Genomic DNA, 18,498 nt, shown 5'->3' on the forward strand with positions numbered 1-18,498 from the left:
TTATCCGCATACATGTGGTATCTAGAGTATTTGAGGACTGCCAGGCTGGGGGTGGCATATGTATTTATTTGTACGTATGTATGTATATGTCTAATGTGTTTGTGGCACAGCACCTGTCCGAGTGATGTTTCTTGGTGAACACCACAGGACACAAGGGAGATTTTTGACATGAATGCGATGCGTTTTTTCCATACAAATACTGTTCTGTTCTAATAATGAATTACAGTAGCTCCCAGCTTGAATTTCTCCCTTCACCTACATTATGCAGTCTTTATCTCCTCAAGATAGGGGAAGAGGAGCCTTTGTTCTTTTCAATGGCCTTGATTCCAAACAGGCCATACAGAGGGGCTTGATTGGCTAAGGCTGACCTTATTCAAACGAGCTGCACCAGAGCCAACATTTCCAGTTAAATCCGGATTTCAGGCACAGAAAGTGTCCGCTCAGAAGTCTGGGTCTCTAGGATAGGTCACCTATTTGTCTTTCCAGATCAAAATATTTACAGTTTAACAACGCTGAGCTGTAAAATGTACACATCACATGGTAGATCAGCCTGACATCATACGAGAAATATTTCTAAAAACAAAGTAGACGAGCCAAAAGGGTCAAGAGCGCACTTAAGATGATTTGATGCAACTTTAATATAAAGCAACATACGTGGATTGAAAGAAATATGCTCTGTTGTTCTCCCGAGTGAAAAGATACTTGCAGGCCATAAGAGCACACGATTTATACGCAAATATCACGAGACCCCTGTGAGCTAAACAAGTATCTAGAAAGCTCAACACTCTAGTAGAGGCAATAAAAGAAATGAACGAGGCAGATTTTAATTGTAACGGTTGGGCATAGCGCTATTTTTTATTTACTTTAAGCCATGTTGCTCAACAACCCGCGCTGCTGGGCAACATGTCTAAAAACACAGACAAAGGCACTAGAGCTTCCTTACGGAAACAACTATTGTCTTTGCCAGTGCTTGTTATGTTTTTTGTTATTTTTGCGACAGTGCTGTCTCAGGTGAAAGCTTATGAATGTAACCTTGTGCTATGCAAATAGTATGCATGTAAAGCGCACCAGTGCCTATGGTTCGAGTCCGCACTATATAAAATTAAATTTAAAAAAACTGCAATCTTCGTATACAACAATTTACACTTCCCAGGAACCAACCTTTTTAATGTGATTTTAGGCTCCATGTGAATGAATTGTAACGTACACAGATTCAATCGTGCCCTCACACTGACTGATGTTGGTTTCCATCGCCCAGCTAGGCTTTAGTGGATCCGCGGCATGTTTCTTTTTGGGCTTTGAGTTATCTGGTCTCTTTTACTAGATGGCACCAGGGCCTCTGGCATGTAACATGCCCAATTTTAACCGCATTTTGGAAAGGGAGACCACTATGTCGATCGGGGCTTCTGAATAGCCTGATCGTATTATACGTAAATCGCAAGAATATTCTGACATAGAATGCCGATTGGGGACCCGCAGGATGTTTCTTTTTGTGCTCTGAGTCACTTGGGCTCTCTTACTAAACAGCACTAGGGTCTCTGTCATGCATCATGCACTATTTTTAACCGGTCTTTGGAAAGGTAGACAGCCATGCCGAACGGGGTTCCTAAATAGCCCGATCCCACTATAAGTAATCACAAAAACTTTCTGACATAGAATGCCGATCGGGGATTGTTCGATAGCCCAATCGAGTTAAAACTATGAACTTTTTGACATGGGAGTAATATTGCGGTCTTGGTCTAGAAATGTCCTAGATATTTTGTATCATATAAAGCACTTGCTGTTGTGCACCACACAGATTGTGTGTATATATATATACACACGCATACAATGGACGCATTGTTGTAAATATATTATTTCTTTTATTTGGGCACAATGAGATGTACCTAGACCTTGGAGAGATGGATTTTCACTTCCACTTATAGGTAAGAATAAAAAAGAACAGACACTTACATTAAAGTTTCTCTTGGTAATGTCTGATCATGATAAATTGAAGATTATGATCATACTTTTCATTTGCAGACAGATGAACCCATAGAAGCACATTGGTCGTTGACAACCTGACCGTCCAGATCCAGTGGTGGCCAGTATATTCATGTTTCTTTAAACACACGTGCAGAGTGACTAATTACAATTAAGGTCGTGAAGAATGCAGCTGGATCCCTTTAGGGGACCGATCAATGGCTGAAACATGTTGACCATTGTTATGGATATATTTGGTTTAATCCAGAGACTTCTCTTTTAACTTTGTCTCTGAGACTACCCAATAAAGCTTTAGTGGATCCTCGGAGACAATTTTAGTCACATTATTATACTTTTTGCACTCTGCCTCTCACTCACCTCTTTTCACCGCTCATCTTGTCTATGGGTCAGGCAGAGGCCGTCACTAGCATGCACAAAAACATGAACGCTCCTCTTTATTTTTAACAAGCACCGGGTGAGCAGCACATTCTATGGAGCGAGTGGAAAGAAGTACTGCCACATATTAAAAGGCAGTAGATGATCATAGATGACAAAAAGGCTTAGTGACAATCTGTATCTCAGGAAAGTAAAACTTACAGCAATGGATTTGACGAGACAATGGGTAGACTAAAGTAGTAAAGGTTTTTTTTTTTTTTTAAAAGGTCAATGTCTTGATTGAGAAATGCACATTTTATACAAGTGACTATGGTAGCCATGAGACAGTGGGCAGGTATGATTCTGTTTTGCATGACATAGGGAGAAACTGGTTGCGGTTCCTATTTTTACCAGGTTATGTGAAACCAATTATTGGTACATAATGATTCCAACAAAATTCATAACAACAAAAGTACTTAATAGAAAAAATTCTCCTGTTTAGAAGGTTTAGGAGATAGCATAATCCATTGAAATGCTGGTTGGTCAGATTAAGGAGCTATATCAAGAAAGGAAATCATATTTATTGCATGTGAAGGTGAAGCATGCCAGGGGGAAGGTAGGGGCTGAAACCTACACATCGCTCAGCTCATTTGTTGCACTTCTTTAAGAGCATAGATTTATAGAGGTAGGAGAATGTCTCGTTGGGAGAGAGTCTCAGATGGAGCAGTCAAGCTCATCCAGTTGGGTGCAAATGATGCCCAGCCTCGAGTAGAAGCTGCAAACGGTTTGACACTTTGCTACACTGTTTCATCAGAGAAAGAGAAAAAGCATGAGAGCTATTGGCCTAGTCAATGTTTTGTAGCCATGGCTGAAAGTAATTTTAAAAAAAGGGTTATGAGGTGGCCAGTGCCAGTCCTGTCATAGCTTCTTTTAAAACTTTTAGCCATGTACGACCCCGAGGTCACACGGAGGGAGAGAAGGACAGATGAGAGGGGATGGGGAGCAGATGGACCACTGAGGGTGGGCAAGCAAAAGGACAACAGAGGGTCCTCAGGACTGTCGGGGGTAACCACACAGATAAGGAGAGTGGGTGGGTGAAGCAGGGGCAACCACATGGACAATGGAGATTGAGTTGGTGGGCAGTGGCAAACACATGAATAGATCTCGGGAGAAGTAAACGGAGACAGTTGAAAAAAATACATTCAATAAGTGTTTTTAAAGAAAAACAAAAAAAGTTGCACCGGAAAGAAATAGAAGTGGAGGGACACAAGTAATGCGTCCATGCTCCAGGGAAGGGACAAACACTCAAAGAGAAAGGAAGTCTATGGAATCTGACTAATAACAGGCAAATACATGAGAGTGACAATAAAGCCAACCAATGGTAATCAAAGGGTGACCTCAAAGCCCTCTGTAAGGTAACAAGATATCTTGTGAGACCTAAAAAGGAGAAAGAAAGCATAAGGAAGTGCAAGGCTGGCTTTATCCACAAGGACATATTGAATACTGAGTTAATTGATGGAGAATACCTAAATGTATTTACAAGCCCCGTGTGACACATTTCTTCAGCCTGAGAGTCACTTTAGTGAAGCTCCAGAGGCGCAGTATGCAGACCCTAATCTAAAAGTCATGCAAAGCCACTTTGCGTGGCTTTTCATGGCCTCGTAGATATGGAGTAGAGAAAGCAGCGCAAGTCGTTACTTTGCATCAAAGAGGTGTCCCATGGGTGTTGCCATTGGTATTTCCCCACGAAAACCATGGACCTTGATGCTGCCCCACATTTACAATTGCTTATAAACCTGTGGCAGCCCCAAACCCTTGCAACTCCCTAGAGCAGGACACACCGAACGAAGAACACGCCTCTCGGGATTGTTTTTGTGCAGGAAGGTTCCCATTCCTGCACCAAAAACACTTGTGCCAACAACAAAGACATCCTTGCACCATGGTGCAATGGTGTCTGAGTTGGCGAACGACTGCAAAAGGTGCAACAGAGCTGGCTGAAAGGACAGGGATGCACCTTATCTTGTAAATACAGTGAATACCTGCCCTTTCTAATTGGAATAGGGCAGTGCAGCAAGAAGCTTTGCAGCGCTGCCCTACACTAACTTCTTGTAAATAAGCCCTCCTGTAATTCTTATCGTCAGAGAGTTGCGGGAGTGGAAGCAAAAGGTAATCTTGAATTCATGTGCACTAAGTACAATCATTCTGGGCAGTTTGTTGGTCTTGTTAAAAGGAGTTGGTAGGCTGAACTCATTCAGAGCTGAGTTGGATGCATGTGGAAGTACCATGAAGGCAGCGAAGTGGTCAAATGTTTGAGTGATGAGGATGGTCAAATGCAGTTGAAAAGTTAGAGTTAATGTTTGATAGATGTGAGCAGTCAGGTCTTAGCACATTTCCTGGAGCAATTAAAAGCAGGCTTGAACAAAGCATACTGGATGGGTTCTTGTGTAAAGGGTCAGCGGAGAGGTAGCTGTAGGAAGAAGAATGTAAATGCCCTGCATAAAAATGGATGGAATAGGCTGAAACGTGTTTGAGGGGTACTGAACAAAGGTAGCCACGGGCATGCTTTGGAACAGTGTAGTTCTTCAACCTTCATGTCATGCCATGCCTTTAGGCCAGGATTTGTTTCCCTTCTTCTACTTTGTTGACTTATTTTCCTAATCTGTTTATGTCCATGATCCTTGTTTTCCTTTTCTGCCATCCTCTATTCTTTGCTGTGTTAATTAAGAGGTGAAGGCTTGTTATATCTCGGATCCAGGACAAAAGTAGTAGGGACGGAACATTGGGTTTAGATTGTCATCCAAGAATAAAGAAGGTCCCATCTTCACAAAGAGGGAATAAGATACATAACTGACAGTTTACCCCTCACAGAGAAATGTTCTGCTGTGAATGCTGACTGCATTATTGTGTAAGCCAGCCATCCTAAAGCAGCCTCAGGTGCTGACATTGCAGTCAAAGTCCTTGCTTTGAATATATGGAACTTACCCACACTGAAGAGAAGGTAAAGGCAACCCAGACTCAAAAGCTGGATGTAACAGTGGTGTAGCTCCTCTGTATGAGCCACTGGACAGCAGGAACCATTCCTTTGACCTGTCAGGGCAGACTTGGGTGTGAAAATAAGGGGAAGATGTAGACTTTGTCGGATAGAGTACAGTCGATCAGGGTGGCAGAGAACATTAAACCTGGCAGACGATAGTCTTTTAAGGTGACAGAGGTAGAGATGAGCTTTAGCTCAGCGGTCATCTCTGTGCATCGAAAGAATCCAGAGGCATGGTTATCCCCTTTAAGGTACAAAAAACTTGGTTCCATTCAAGCCGCACATTTTAGTGGGCGACCGTCAAAACTGACGGCGAACGTCCACCAAACTTTCAACATCATTTGTTTTTCAAAAACAAGCTCTCATAGTGGGAGTCTGTTTCTCTCAAACAAAACAACAAATTACCCTCTAAGGAAACGGACCATTAGCTGTGTGGCCTGCATAAGTAATTGGTTCCTGTGGGAGGACAAATGTGGACCCAACACCCCATTGTAGCACTTGACTCTCTGACGCTAGCGGAGCGGAGCAGTCCAATGCCTACTCAAGGGTGGTGGGTTGGGCTAGTAACCACCATTCGCTGGCAGGCAATAATAACACTAAATAAATAATTTCTTTATAAAAAGTAAAAGTACAAGCACTGACTGCACAATTATTACACACACACTACTAAATACTATGCAGCAATTAACGCACTGACTTTTTTCACCAGCAGTATGTATATTTATAATTATCTCTAACTCCCTAAAGAGTTATATGAACACATCAGGTATGTCTATTGACTTGGTAAAAGGTACAAGATCAACAGACCACATGTAAATAAGGCCATCATTTTAGGAGTAAAGGTAAAAATCAATAGTAACCCTGTGTAAATATGCTTTAGTAACATTAATAAGTTCATGTACTTTGACCGGTAATCACTGTCATCCTTATTATACCAATAAAGGATTTAAAAAATGAACATCACATATATCCTAGCTGTGAGAGACAGATAAAAAGGACATCATGCTGTCCACTTTGAATAGGGTGGGCAGCGTAATGCCTATCTCTACGACAGCCAAACAGGGACAGCTGTTTTCTGTCAACAGAACCAACAGGGGACAGAAACTGACCAAAACCTCATTTAAAGATTGTAGATCTAGGGTTTGGCGGACATGGTACTTTGTTGCAAACACAGCAAACTCTAAATCAGCCCCATAATCTTTACAAAGAGAGGATTTTTTGTCTTTTGCAAGCCTTGGTGAACACTGCATGAGGGTACGCAGTGTCTTCTCTATAGGTGAAATGTTAGGTCCTGACGGGTTTGAGAGAATTGCACAGGTAAACAGATAGATATGATTTTCCGGTGAGCATGGAGCTCAATGGTTAGAGCAGGCAGACCCTGAAGCAGAGGTCAGACCCGGGACCAGGGTTCAATTCCCGACGCGGCAGGGTCTTGAGCTCAAATGTCCATGGACTCGATAATTCTCGCTTCGGTGCCTGACCTAATCATGGGTTCACACTCTGCAACTCTGGGCATTAAGCTTGCTTAATCTGCACAACGGCCCCCCGCGGCGGGATGCCTGGCTTTCACCTTGGGGAAAAGCCAGGACGGGTTCCCAAGGCAAGCGCGGAGATACCCCTTCGGGGGTCGATTCAGGCGCTATATAAGAAACATAATAATAATAATAAGTATAATCTATTTGAAAAAATAACTTTGCTGTTGGGGATCCGGTTCTACTGTTTATTCTTCTTAACAAGATTGATGTTGTTGGGACAGTAAAGTCCTCTGCACAGTGAGAGACGTACCCCTGCTCTGAGTGCCCAACTGTATTGTTGTCTGGATCCCTAATGCAGATTTTTTGACATAGGCGAACAAGGATCATGTGTGTGTGTCATGACATAGCCCTGTCTCACAGATTGCAGTTTGGTTGAACGCGAAGGTGTGCCCAAAGTGCTACCCTCATAGTGGTGGAAGGCTACAACCTTCACCAGGAGTTAAACAGCGCAAGCGCAGTGATAGCAGCATACATTGTTGGGAGCAGGTTCTTTTTACCCTTTGCCACTGGAGTGAGGCCTACAGGCAAACTCACCTTTTGAAAAGTTCTGTTGCTATGTGTTTAACTCTCCCCTGGCTTACATCAGGTTGATGTGAAAGTGTATGCATGATGAAAACATTTGCTGAGTGCAAGTGTGCTTGCAAGGAATACAATACACCTAGGGAGAAGTGTAGTACAGTGCGCACATGGTAAACATGTGTGTGCTGACACTGTGCGCTTTTAAAATAACATACACTTGTGCAGTACAACGAGGCTGCAGTACTGAACAGTGTGCACAGACTGAGTGTGTGTGCTGCATGTCGGAATGCTGGTGGTAGCATAATACTTGAGGACAACAGTACTAGGCAGTGTGTGTGCTGTGCATGTACCCTACGTGCAGAAGGGACTCCACTACTACATAACATGGAAGTTCTTGGGTTCCATTTTGAGAAGCTCAGGCCTGCCTGGTGAATACATGGGGAGTAGAGGAATCCCCAAGACAGAAATGTGTATTACTGCATTCCTGTGAGCTAGGTGGGACAAGCAGTGGATGAGGGGAGAGCCATGCTCTCCCTGTACATTTCAAAGGGCTCTTTGATACAGTGGCAGATCACCAGGAAAGGGGCCTGGGCATATTGCAGGAAGAGGGAGATGGGGCTGATGAGAAAATCATAGAGTAGGGCTGAGGACCCAGGTTTAGCCTTCGATGCACATATCACTGTGGCTGACATTCACGTGAGAACTCCGGCCACTCCCATGAGTCCCACTAGAGGTGGGAGGACAGGGAGTGACCTGACAACTACTAGCGCTCTACCTCAAGGGGACTTTGTTATTGCTTTTTTGAATGTTGTTAGCCTTTGCATGCGTAGAGTTAGAATAAAATAGTACTTTTTATACAAAAACAAGTATTTGACTGGACATTGATTTATGGCCGCGCTTCCCGCATGTTGAGTTATAAGTCGTGTTCACTGAACTGTATGTGAGCTTCCTCTAAGGGAGCCTTGATAGTTGAGTAGCGTAGCTCGAGCAGAGAGTCAAGTGTAGAAGGCGGGTCTTGGGCCAATAGAGCGGGACCCATAGTAGGTTTGGCCTCATGACATCAGAGGTAGAAGGCCTCAATCGCCTCCTGGGGCTGAGTAACTCCTGCATGCCCCGTGGCCCCTGGAACATGGTTCAGAGACGTCTTTGATAAATCATACCGTCAGCTACATCACCATGAGTACTATTTACTATTAGTCAACACTAGCTCAAGTAATCACAACTTTGGAGCGATAATTCCTGTGAGTGAGAGTACATGCTACACAAACACTAAAATGCTCAGGAGGGCCCTACTTACTATGGGTGGCCCTGTTCCCGCTCCTTTCCACCTTTTGTACGAAAACATACAATGGATTTGAAGAAATAACTCTCACGCCTTCGTTTTGGACTCCATTGTAACAGACAGAAAGTGTCACTCAGGGTTGGAATGGGAAATGCAATATCTAAGGCAGCTGCAAACTGTACAGAAAATAGGGCCGCACACACCCCAACCCATTAAAGCATTATTTGTTCTTCTTTGCACCTTATTCTGAGACAATCAACTGCTTCACTAAGAGCAAAAAAGTATAGTATACCATTCCCAACTTTGCACTGCCACAGACCAGCTTATGACATACCTGTATAAATCTTGGCCAGAAGCGCTTTTTTTCAATTCCAAGAAGTATGTGTAGCAGCTCCAAGACCGACAGCAGCTGGCAAACACGCATCACGTATCCCATGGCATAAAATGTATCGGCAAAGGCATCTGAATATGCAAAAACAAGACAAATGATGAGAGTGTACATGATACGACTGGAAAAATTGCACTTCATTTCTATTTTCAAAATGATACATAACATATCCATTCCTATACTTTGGCATAATGTACAGATGTGTACATTGAACATCTTCAGCAGTTAGCAGTGTACTATCATATTAATACATTTCCCTGGATCCACAGCGTACTCAGCATGTAAACTTACAGTAACCTGGTCATGAAGATGACCTTAAGTTAATAACCCCTTCGATGCTGATGACGAGCTCAGCTCGTCATCAGCCACGGGGGGCGTGTGCGGATGACGAGCTGAGCTCGTCATCTAACGCGTCTTTTAGAAAAAAGCCGCGTAGCGCGAAAATAACCGCCGCAGCGATGCGGTTAAAGGTTGAAACGCCGCTGACCTCCCAGAGCAAACCTTGGAGCCACTCTACTTTTCACGAAATTGTCTATCCATTGCAAAACCATTCATGCCAAAACTAATTGTGAACAAAAAACACCTGTCTATATTATTAAGTGTGTTTACCTTGCGCCTTTCCTCGCTGTGTCACTTGTCACTTGCGCCGCTCACCGTATGTCTCAAGAGCACCATGTGCACAAGTTCTTTCGGGTTACGTCCACATTTATTGTAAGCAGTGCTGATACTGTTCTTTGTATTATTTTGCCCTAAATACAGATTGCTTTGTGCATCTCTCACCAACCCTTGAGTCTCTCTTCTCCTTCTTTTTATAATTTGATGTGCATATTTTATTTAACGGTCTTATAAACATTACCTGTTGAGACATTGTTTTTGTTATAGAGTAGAATTGAGTGGCATAGAGCGCAATGGTATTGAGTGGCATAGTGTGCTGTTGTGCAGAGTAATTGGAGTAGAGCGCAGTGGGGTACAGTGCCTTGGTTTAGAGTAGGGTGGTGTAAAGTGCATTGGTGTAGAGTGGAGTAGAGTGAAACAATCTACTCTACGCCACTGCACTATGCTACTGCACTGCACGTCAGAGTAGAGTGGAGTGGTGCAGGCTAGAGTGGAGTGGCGCAAGGTAGAGTGTGTGGCATAGAATAGTGGGGTAGAGTGCACTGGTGTAGAATGTAGTGGCATAGATTGCAGTATTGCAGAGTAGAGTGCAGTGTGATGGGAGTGCAGTGGTGCACAGTAGATTACGGTGGCGTAGAGTGTAGTGGCATGCAGTGGTGTAGAGTGCATTGGCGTAAAGTGAGGTAGAGTAGAGTGGCAGAGAGTTCAGTGGTGTAGAGCAGAATGGTTTAGAGTGGAGTGGCACAGAGTAAAGTGATGTAGAGTGCAGTAGTGCAGCGTAAAGAGACATATAGTGCAATTGTGTACAGTAGCGTGGCATAGCATGCAGTAATGCAGCGTAGTTGGCGTGGAGTGCAGTGGCATAGAGTGGTGCAGAGTATAGTGGCAAACACAGCAGTGGTGCAGAATAGAATAGAGTGGTGTATAGTGCAGTGACGTGAAGTGTTGCAGAGTAGAGTAAAGTGGCATAGAATACAGTGGTCCAGAGTAAATTGGCATATAGTGCAGTCGTGTAGAGTGCATATTTTTGTAAAATAATGTTGAGTGCGTTGGAGTAGAGTGCAGTGGTGCAGCGTAGAGTTCCGTGGTGCAGAGCAGGATGCACAGGAGTGGAGTGGTGCAGAGTGCAGTGGCGCAGAGTAGATTGTTTAAGAGCAGAGTGGAATGGTGCATGGTAGAGTATAGTGGCATAGAGTGCGGAGTAGATTAGAGTGGCGTAGAGTGGATTGGCATAGAGTGTGCTTCCATAGAGTGGAATGGTAAAGAGTAGTGTGCATTGGTGTAGAATGAAGTGGCATTGAGTGGAGTGGTGGTGTAGAGTAGAGCGCAGTGACACAGCGAGGAGTGATGCAGATTAGACTGGAGTCGAGTGTGGTAAAGTGAAGTATGAATGGTGTGGTAGCGTTCTGCCATTACAAACAACACATCTTCATTTGAAATGACAACTACATTTGCACCACCACATACCGTTTTATTGATAAAAGTATACAGCGCACAAACGATAATGTGTGGAAATGTCATCACCTAGTATATTGATGTTTTTTGATTGTATTAAAATATTTGTTTTCACCACACTTCAGAATTACCAAAAGATGTGCTTCATTTGTGCTTTCCTTATTCTGATATATTCTGAAATATCCGCACAGTTCATTTACAGACCTTTAAATGTTGTTGTGTGCTGAAAAAAAAAATAGCATCGTACAGCCTTCCTCAACCACACCTCCATTAGCCAGCATCATTGTCACATAAATCCTCTCACTTTAAATTCAGAGAAAGAAAATAAACTCAAAGTTCCCTGGAAGACAAAGCCTGACATTTCACCTCTGTCTTTGAATCCACAGCAAACATGACAAAATAAGAACAAGGTTTAAAGGCCTGTTTACTGACAACCAATACTGCTGGAAGAATACAGTAAATAGGATTTGGGCAACGGAAGTGACAAACTCAAGCTGGACAGCCAAAATCAAATGACGCCATCAAACAGAAAGCAAGCAACAGTGAGTTACAAACCACAAACCCAATGCTAAGCAATGGGTGGGATGCACTCCCACGTAAGCTTTCCGAATGTCCCCAAGATGTCATTTGCAAACCAGACAGCTGCGCTGTCTGGTAGGCCTTGACCTAAAAAAGTAATGATTTTTGTTAATGTTAATGGGTCAAAGTTCAATCTTTAATGCATGTTCTGGCTTCAATATTTGCCATAGGGACAAAAAAGCGAAAACGAGGCAGCTGGTACCTTGAGGGCTGAATGTCAATGTGATTCTTCTAACAGCGATTCTCTACCTTGGAGACTGCATACATATGACTATATGGTAATGCCTTAGATGGAAGCAAGTCGATTTGGCAGCTGAGGGAGGGATGAGGCTGGATTTTGTCAAGAATATCGTCACTTTTGCATCACAAAAGGTAGGATAGACTTGACTAGAATCATGGGGTTCATTTCCTCCAGCATTTTAATTAAATACTCTGGTTCATGGTATTAACTGTTGAGAGCATGGCACATATCCTATTAGAACTCAACTTAGTAGCTAATTCTACACCGTGGACGTAGTCCCAATGTTGCACCGTCCTTACATGTCACTTCTGGCATGAGAATTAAGTGACACGAGAACACACTTGTTGACATTTTGTTTGATTGATTAATGATGATTTTGTAGTTGATTATACACATCATTTTTGAAGTCCACTTCTAATTAAACTAAAGTAACATATTGGATCATTTTAAAGTTGTACATATGTAAAACATCACTGCAACATTTGAAGATCCAAAGATTTCAATAAACAAAATCCATTGTGCAATGTACCATGATTATTTTACAAAAAAGCACTCTTCTTTTGAACCCATTTTATTTGCAATATAACGAGAAAAATCCAAAACAGGCCTTTGAGCAAAGTGTGAAACCCCTCACCATATTTAACAAATAATCCTGGTTGTGGGCGATCACACGCCAGGCGCAGCGACTATGTTGCAGTTGTATAAAGTTGTATTTTGTGAGGTATGGACAGATATTTTACTGACCCTAATGAAGTCTATAAATGGTTACATAGAGGGGTGGGAGTATCAACCCTAGACCCAATTGAAATTATGATTTAAAAAAGTACACAGCAGCATTATCACAACCAATCAAGTGTAGTGATGGGGTATCAAATTTCTATGCTTACCATGAATGTAGCTGAGCTCAATAATTCTACCTAAATGTGCCCTCTTATGCGTTTGATGTCACAAGCTTGCATAATGAACACGCACCCCATATGCCAGGAGGCTGTTTCCCCATGTAGAGGCAAAGCAATGTGGCAGGTTGGAAGCTAAAACTCCAAAATGGGCGGATCCAGAATTCAGATTAGGAGTCCACTCAGCCTGTAAACACTCTGAGCAAAGTCCCTGCTGTCTGCCAGAGGGAGAACAGTTAAAAAAACACCATATGGCCCTTCACATACACATCCCAACACCCACCTCCCTCCCGGAATTTAGTCCTCTAGAAGCCCAAGTAATGATGGGTAACCTGGAGAGGGTGTCCCGTATATACTGAGCTCTTGTAAATAACTGTTCCACATCCCTTGATCGGCTTAGGGAGCGATGGGGGGGGGGGGGTGGGGGTGTCCTTTGGACGAGGCAGACTGGCACGACGCCCTTATGGCACCCAAAAGCCTGACCACATCTTCAAAGCTACGCCTGGTTCAGCTTTACTACCTCCACACGGCATACCTCACCCCGGTGCATCTCTTCCGAGCCGGCAGCAGAGCCTCCCCGGCTTGTGACCGCTGTGCTGGTACTCCAGCCGGCTTCTACCACATGATATGGCTATGTCTGGCCTTGGAACCATTCTGGAAGTCGGTGGAGCTTGAGCTCACACGGGCCTTGGGGTGGGTGGTTCCCCACGACCCGAGACACTTGCTATTGGGAGTGTTCGATGGCCTAGAATGGCTCTCGGGCCGACAAGCGTTTCCTGGGAACAGCGTTTGCAGTGGCGAAGCGGGATATAGCGGCTAGATGGTCCCAGGCTGAGGCACCGGTACTGCGGAAGTGGAAGTAGGGGTGTGGACTGGTGCGGGGTGCAGGAGGAATCTCTCTTTGAGGCCCGGGGATGCCCAGAGATGTTCAACAAAGTGTGGGGCAAATGGTTTGGCCTGTTGCCATCTTGATGGGCCCTAACCCGCTATGTCAGTGTGATATGAAGATGTTATTTACTCACTCAGAGGGGACTAATGTGGTTTGTGTTGTCATCAGGGAGGGACAGGGGTTTTTAACTGTGATGTGTGACTCGCTGCCAATGGTTTTTTTTGTACCATAAACTTCAATAAAATTTGATTATCAAAAAAACAAACACCATATGGGCTCCACACTAGGATCACAGTGGCAGCAGGTCATTCTTGAAATACTGCAAAAGGTTTGGAAGCATGGCATCCCACTCACTGGCTACGGGTGGTTGCGTATGGCTTAAAGAAATGTTGCAACTAGTTCTACGACCCAGTTTGATTGTACATTAGAATAAAATGGAGTGTGTTGCTATTACTGGTTAGACTCTTGATCACGTATTGTCACACGTGTATCACTTGTAGGAGAGCACTGAGCACCTTTTTCACCACACACCCACTGTGCTGTCACATTGTTTCTTTTAATATACAATTAATTAAATTGATCAATTGATGTATTTGTACAATGATTGTGATATCTATGGTCTTGGAGCCACTGCTCTTTAGACTTAAGCTTACCAAGGTCCCAGATGACACTCTGGTTCCCTTGTTACCTGTAACCTAGTCAGTGCAATCCCAGGATTGCAAGCGTGATCATTTGACCAAATCTTAGTGACTAATATAGGAGATTACCATCCCAGCTACTTAACTGCCCCTTTTCACAAATAACTCACTAGGTCATGCCAGATTTTATTTCCACATACTCAGAGGACTGTTGTCAGAAAAATCTAAAAGAACCATCCCTATTCACAGAGAACAAAGATAATACCTCTACATCTACCACAGATCTTCCAGAAAAGTTAGAAAAATGACACATTAAAATATATACGCTTACAACTCATGATTCAAATGAGGACAGAATCCCTAAAGGCAGATGTAATACCAGTCAGACTGCAGGTTAGGAATATACCAGTAGGCGTCACAGAAGTAATGAAATACAAACAGGGTCATTATCATTTAGGAGCCACAAGTTCCAGGCACTGAATGGTGCTACGGACCGACACAGCAATTGAACATTCAAAGAAAATCCTAGAAGAAATTTCTGACTAAGAAAAAGAGATTTAAAAATTCGATATAATTGCAGATCCTAATGTTACCTTGACAAAAATAGAAAAGACATTCTGAGTTTACACGTATTGACCGAAGACTACTACACTACCAGGTCCAGAGCACCCACAGGCTATAAAGCTTGGGCGAGGTTTAACAGGCAGAAGAAATGTGTATCCCTGTCGGAGACCGCAGAGGTGTACAGTGATAATTCAGACCCAAGACAGGGTGCTAGTGGGGCCACCCATCAGAAAGAACAGGGCTATTTTTTAGGAAGGGATGAACCACAGCAGGTATGGAGAGGACGAGTGAGATGGAGGAATCAGGGGAGAGACAAAAAAAGCTGGAAGCACTACCAATGGGGCCCACTCAGGATTAACAGACACCCCAGTTATTCCCATTTTCAATTTATCATCACAAACCTTATCTGAAACTGCCATTTCTTTGTTAAGTTGAAGGCTGCTCTCTGGACCAACTGAGCAAGTTGATTTCCTTGATTTACATTCAGAACTCATGAGATTCTTCAGAAAGATAAGATTAAGAGCATTCTACAAAGAAAGAACTTGTGGCACAACCGATGCCACAGGCATGCGCCTTTCCTCGACATTTCTTCTTCCATCAGCAGCCCCCCCATAGAAATATTGACTTTTGAGAAACTTGTGATTAAGGACTGTTATAGAGTCAGCAGTCTAGTAGTTGGGTGGGCGGAGCTAGCTGGGTGGAGGTGGAAGAGGAGGGGCGTAGACAGGATGAGGGTAGTTAGAGTAGGGACAAGGACGAAGAAGGAGGCACACAATAAAGCTCCTGTTTATACACATATAGATTTGTCTGTGGTTATTGAGTAGACACGACAACTGGCGACGAGGGTGGGATAAGCGTTCCCATTGCCCACAGAACCCTGAGAGCGCGTCCTGTCCCGAGCAGCGCCGAGAAGAGAGAGCGCTGCTATGCACATCAGAGCTGTCGCCTGAAGTGAGAGGCCAGCAGCAGGTGACCCTATTCCCCGGTCCAGCGACTGCGAGGGAGCCAAGAGGGGCCGAAACAACGAGCGCTGAAACGCTCGAGTGAAACCAAAAACCGCAACTCACGCCTGATGTGTGTCAGTCGGCGCGCGGTGAGAGAGCAGAAGTCGGGAGCCCACTCCGACCCTGCCAGACACCCCAGAGTCATCCTGAATTATCCTGCCAACCAGCGTTGCAAACAGAAGGCCGGCGGACCCCCCTGCCAGTGAGTGTGAGACAAGCGGCGCTCGAGTGGCGCACGAACTCGCGAGCTCACCCCTGACGTGTGAGGTTTGGCCAGGTGGCGCCGTGCGAGCGCGAAAACACTGAGAAGTGAGGCGGGAGCCCACCCCAACCGCCTCGAGTGTGGCAGCAGTGGCCCAGAGTGGGGAGACTAGGAGAAGTGTTGCCCCCAGGTAAACCGGCGGCTGGTGAGTCTCGAATGAGAGAGCTTTGATTGAATAAACAAGAAGAAAGTCTTGTGCATGCAAGCAGCAACGGCGGCCATCTTTAAGTCAGGCAGGTTCAAGGACAGACCCCTTGTGCAGCGTGGGGCGGCCATCTTAAAGTCAGGCATAAGGAGGAGACAGTAAGAAATAACACGTGCAGAGCACCGAGAAGCATACCTAGAGCGAGTTAGATCATACAACCAGGATTAAACAGGCACGAGCAGCTGCAGCCAGTTAAACAAGCACGAGCAAAGCTAAAGGAACGGCGACCAAACACAATTATAGCGGGCTGATCGAAGCACCTGCGGACGAGTGGCGACAAGCCAACCAGAGTCAAGAAAGAGTGAGGAACACGTGAGAACAAGATGGTGACCCCAGACACATCCCCACGGCGAAATGAAGTCAATCCCATTATCGCTGGAGCGTCACATCTGCGAGCCCCACAACCGTTAACGTTGACCACAGGAGGGAGCATGGGCCCCAAGTGGCAAGAGTGGCTTGAAGATTTCGAAGATTACATTGAGGGATCAAAAGTAACTGTAATTGATTGCTCTCCGCAACCTAGCAGGTCGAGAGATAAGCAAGATAATCAAGGATATTCCCCCTGCCGATGGTGGAACATATGACAAAGTACGTGAAGCATTGAACAAAAAATTCCTTCACAAAAGAAATGTGGACTATGAACGTCATGCGTTTCATCAAGCGCGCCAAGGAAAAGATGAGGCAATGGGCGCATTCATCACCCGACTGAGGCGCTTGTCAAGGCACTGTGAATTTGACACCTTCTCAACAGACGCAGCGATAAAGTCACAAATCATAGATGAGTGTCACTCAGAAACTCTCAGGAGGCGGCTATTGAGGAAGCTCCATGACCTGGACGACATAGAAGAAATGACTCGCGTCTATGATCAGTCCGAGGAACATGCCACTAACATTGAAACGGGTCGCAATGTGAGTCATGAACAAGCCCGTTATGTCCAGGCCAATGACAACCGTCGAAGGAACTCGAAAGACAAGCATTGGAGGCCGAGAATGTTGTCTCGTCAAAGATACCCAGAGCACCGGAGACAGGAACCGGGGAGAAGAGAAAGGAGACCAGAACGGACGAAAAGATGCTACAGATGTGGATATGACTATCCTCATGCAGACACTTGCCCTGGCATGGGCCAGAGATGTAGGAAGTGCGGGCGGACGAACCACTTCGAAGCGATGTGTGGGGACTACCACAAGGAGAGACGAAGCGAAACGACGAGGTCCTCTCGTCCTGACACCAGGAAACATCACATAAGAGCTGTCCAAGGAAAATCTGCTGTATCCTCAGGCTCGTCACACTCCAGCCGAGAGTCGCGTAGATCTCAGTGGGAACATAGATCACCATCTAGGGACTCCAGATCATCATCCAGGGAGTCGGAATACACCACAGAGTATGTGAACATGATCGCAGACCCCGATCAACTCAAGAAGTATCCACGTTTGGACATAAAAGTGGGGAATCACGACACTAAATTCGTACTGGACAGCGGGGCTTCGCTGAACTATATCCCAGTCACAGAATATGAGAGAATGAGCCCCAAGCCCCCACTGACGTATGCACCAGTCTGAGTTTTCACTTGGATGTCTAAGAAGCCACTTACCTGCCTAGGAAAATTCCCAACAACGCTCACACACGACACCATCTCCATACCAGCAGTCATTCACGTCATCAAAGGCCCAGAGGCTGACTGCCAACTCAGCTTACCAACTGCAGAACGCCTCCGCCTTGTCGAAATCCTCTTCAAGGTCGGTGATGACCAGAATGTTGTCAGCAAATTTCCCAGGCTGTTTCAAGGGCTAGGGAAAATGAAAGGATGCCAAATACACCTACACATCAATGAGCAGATCAGGCCTGTGGCGCAACACCCTCGACGTGTACCATTTAATCTCCAAAAGGCTGTTGAGGATGAACTCCATGACCTCCTGCCAGCAGATATCATTGAACGAACGGATGGTCCAACTCCATGGGTTTCGCCAGTGGTCATCGTACCTAAGAAGGGCACCACCAGCAAGGTGAGACTGTGTGTTGACATGCGATTACCCAACACAGCAATAGAAAGGGAG

The 18,498-nt window shown here is 44.8% G+C and overlaps 1 protein-coding gene across 2 annotated transcripts in view; it reads right to left on the bottom strand.

The window, feature by feature from the left end:
* LOC147662953 (very-long-chain (3R)-3-hydroxyacyl-CoA dehydratase-like) overlaps positions 1–18,498 on the bottom strand; it is a 235,620-nt gene that overhangs the window by 109,905 nt on the left and 107,217 nt on the right. For both annotated transcript variants that reach the window (XM_086950768.1, XM_086950769.1), the window contains exon 3: positions 9,042–9,169. In XM_086950768.1, coding sequence (XP_086806894.1) covers positions 9,042–9,169 — 128 coding nt within the window. The remainder of the gene's footprint in view (positions 1–9,041; positions 9,170–18,498) is intronic.

This window comes from Lissotriton vulgaris, unplaced genomic scaffold (genome assembly GCF_964263255.1).
Source record: "Lissotriton vulgaris unplaced genomic scaffold, aLisVul1.2 SCAFFOLD_2804, whole genome shotgun sequence".
In the NCBI taxonomy this organism is placed as follows: Eukaryota; Metazoa; Chordata; class Amphibia; order Caudata; family Salamandridae; genus Lissotriton; species Lissotriton vulgaris.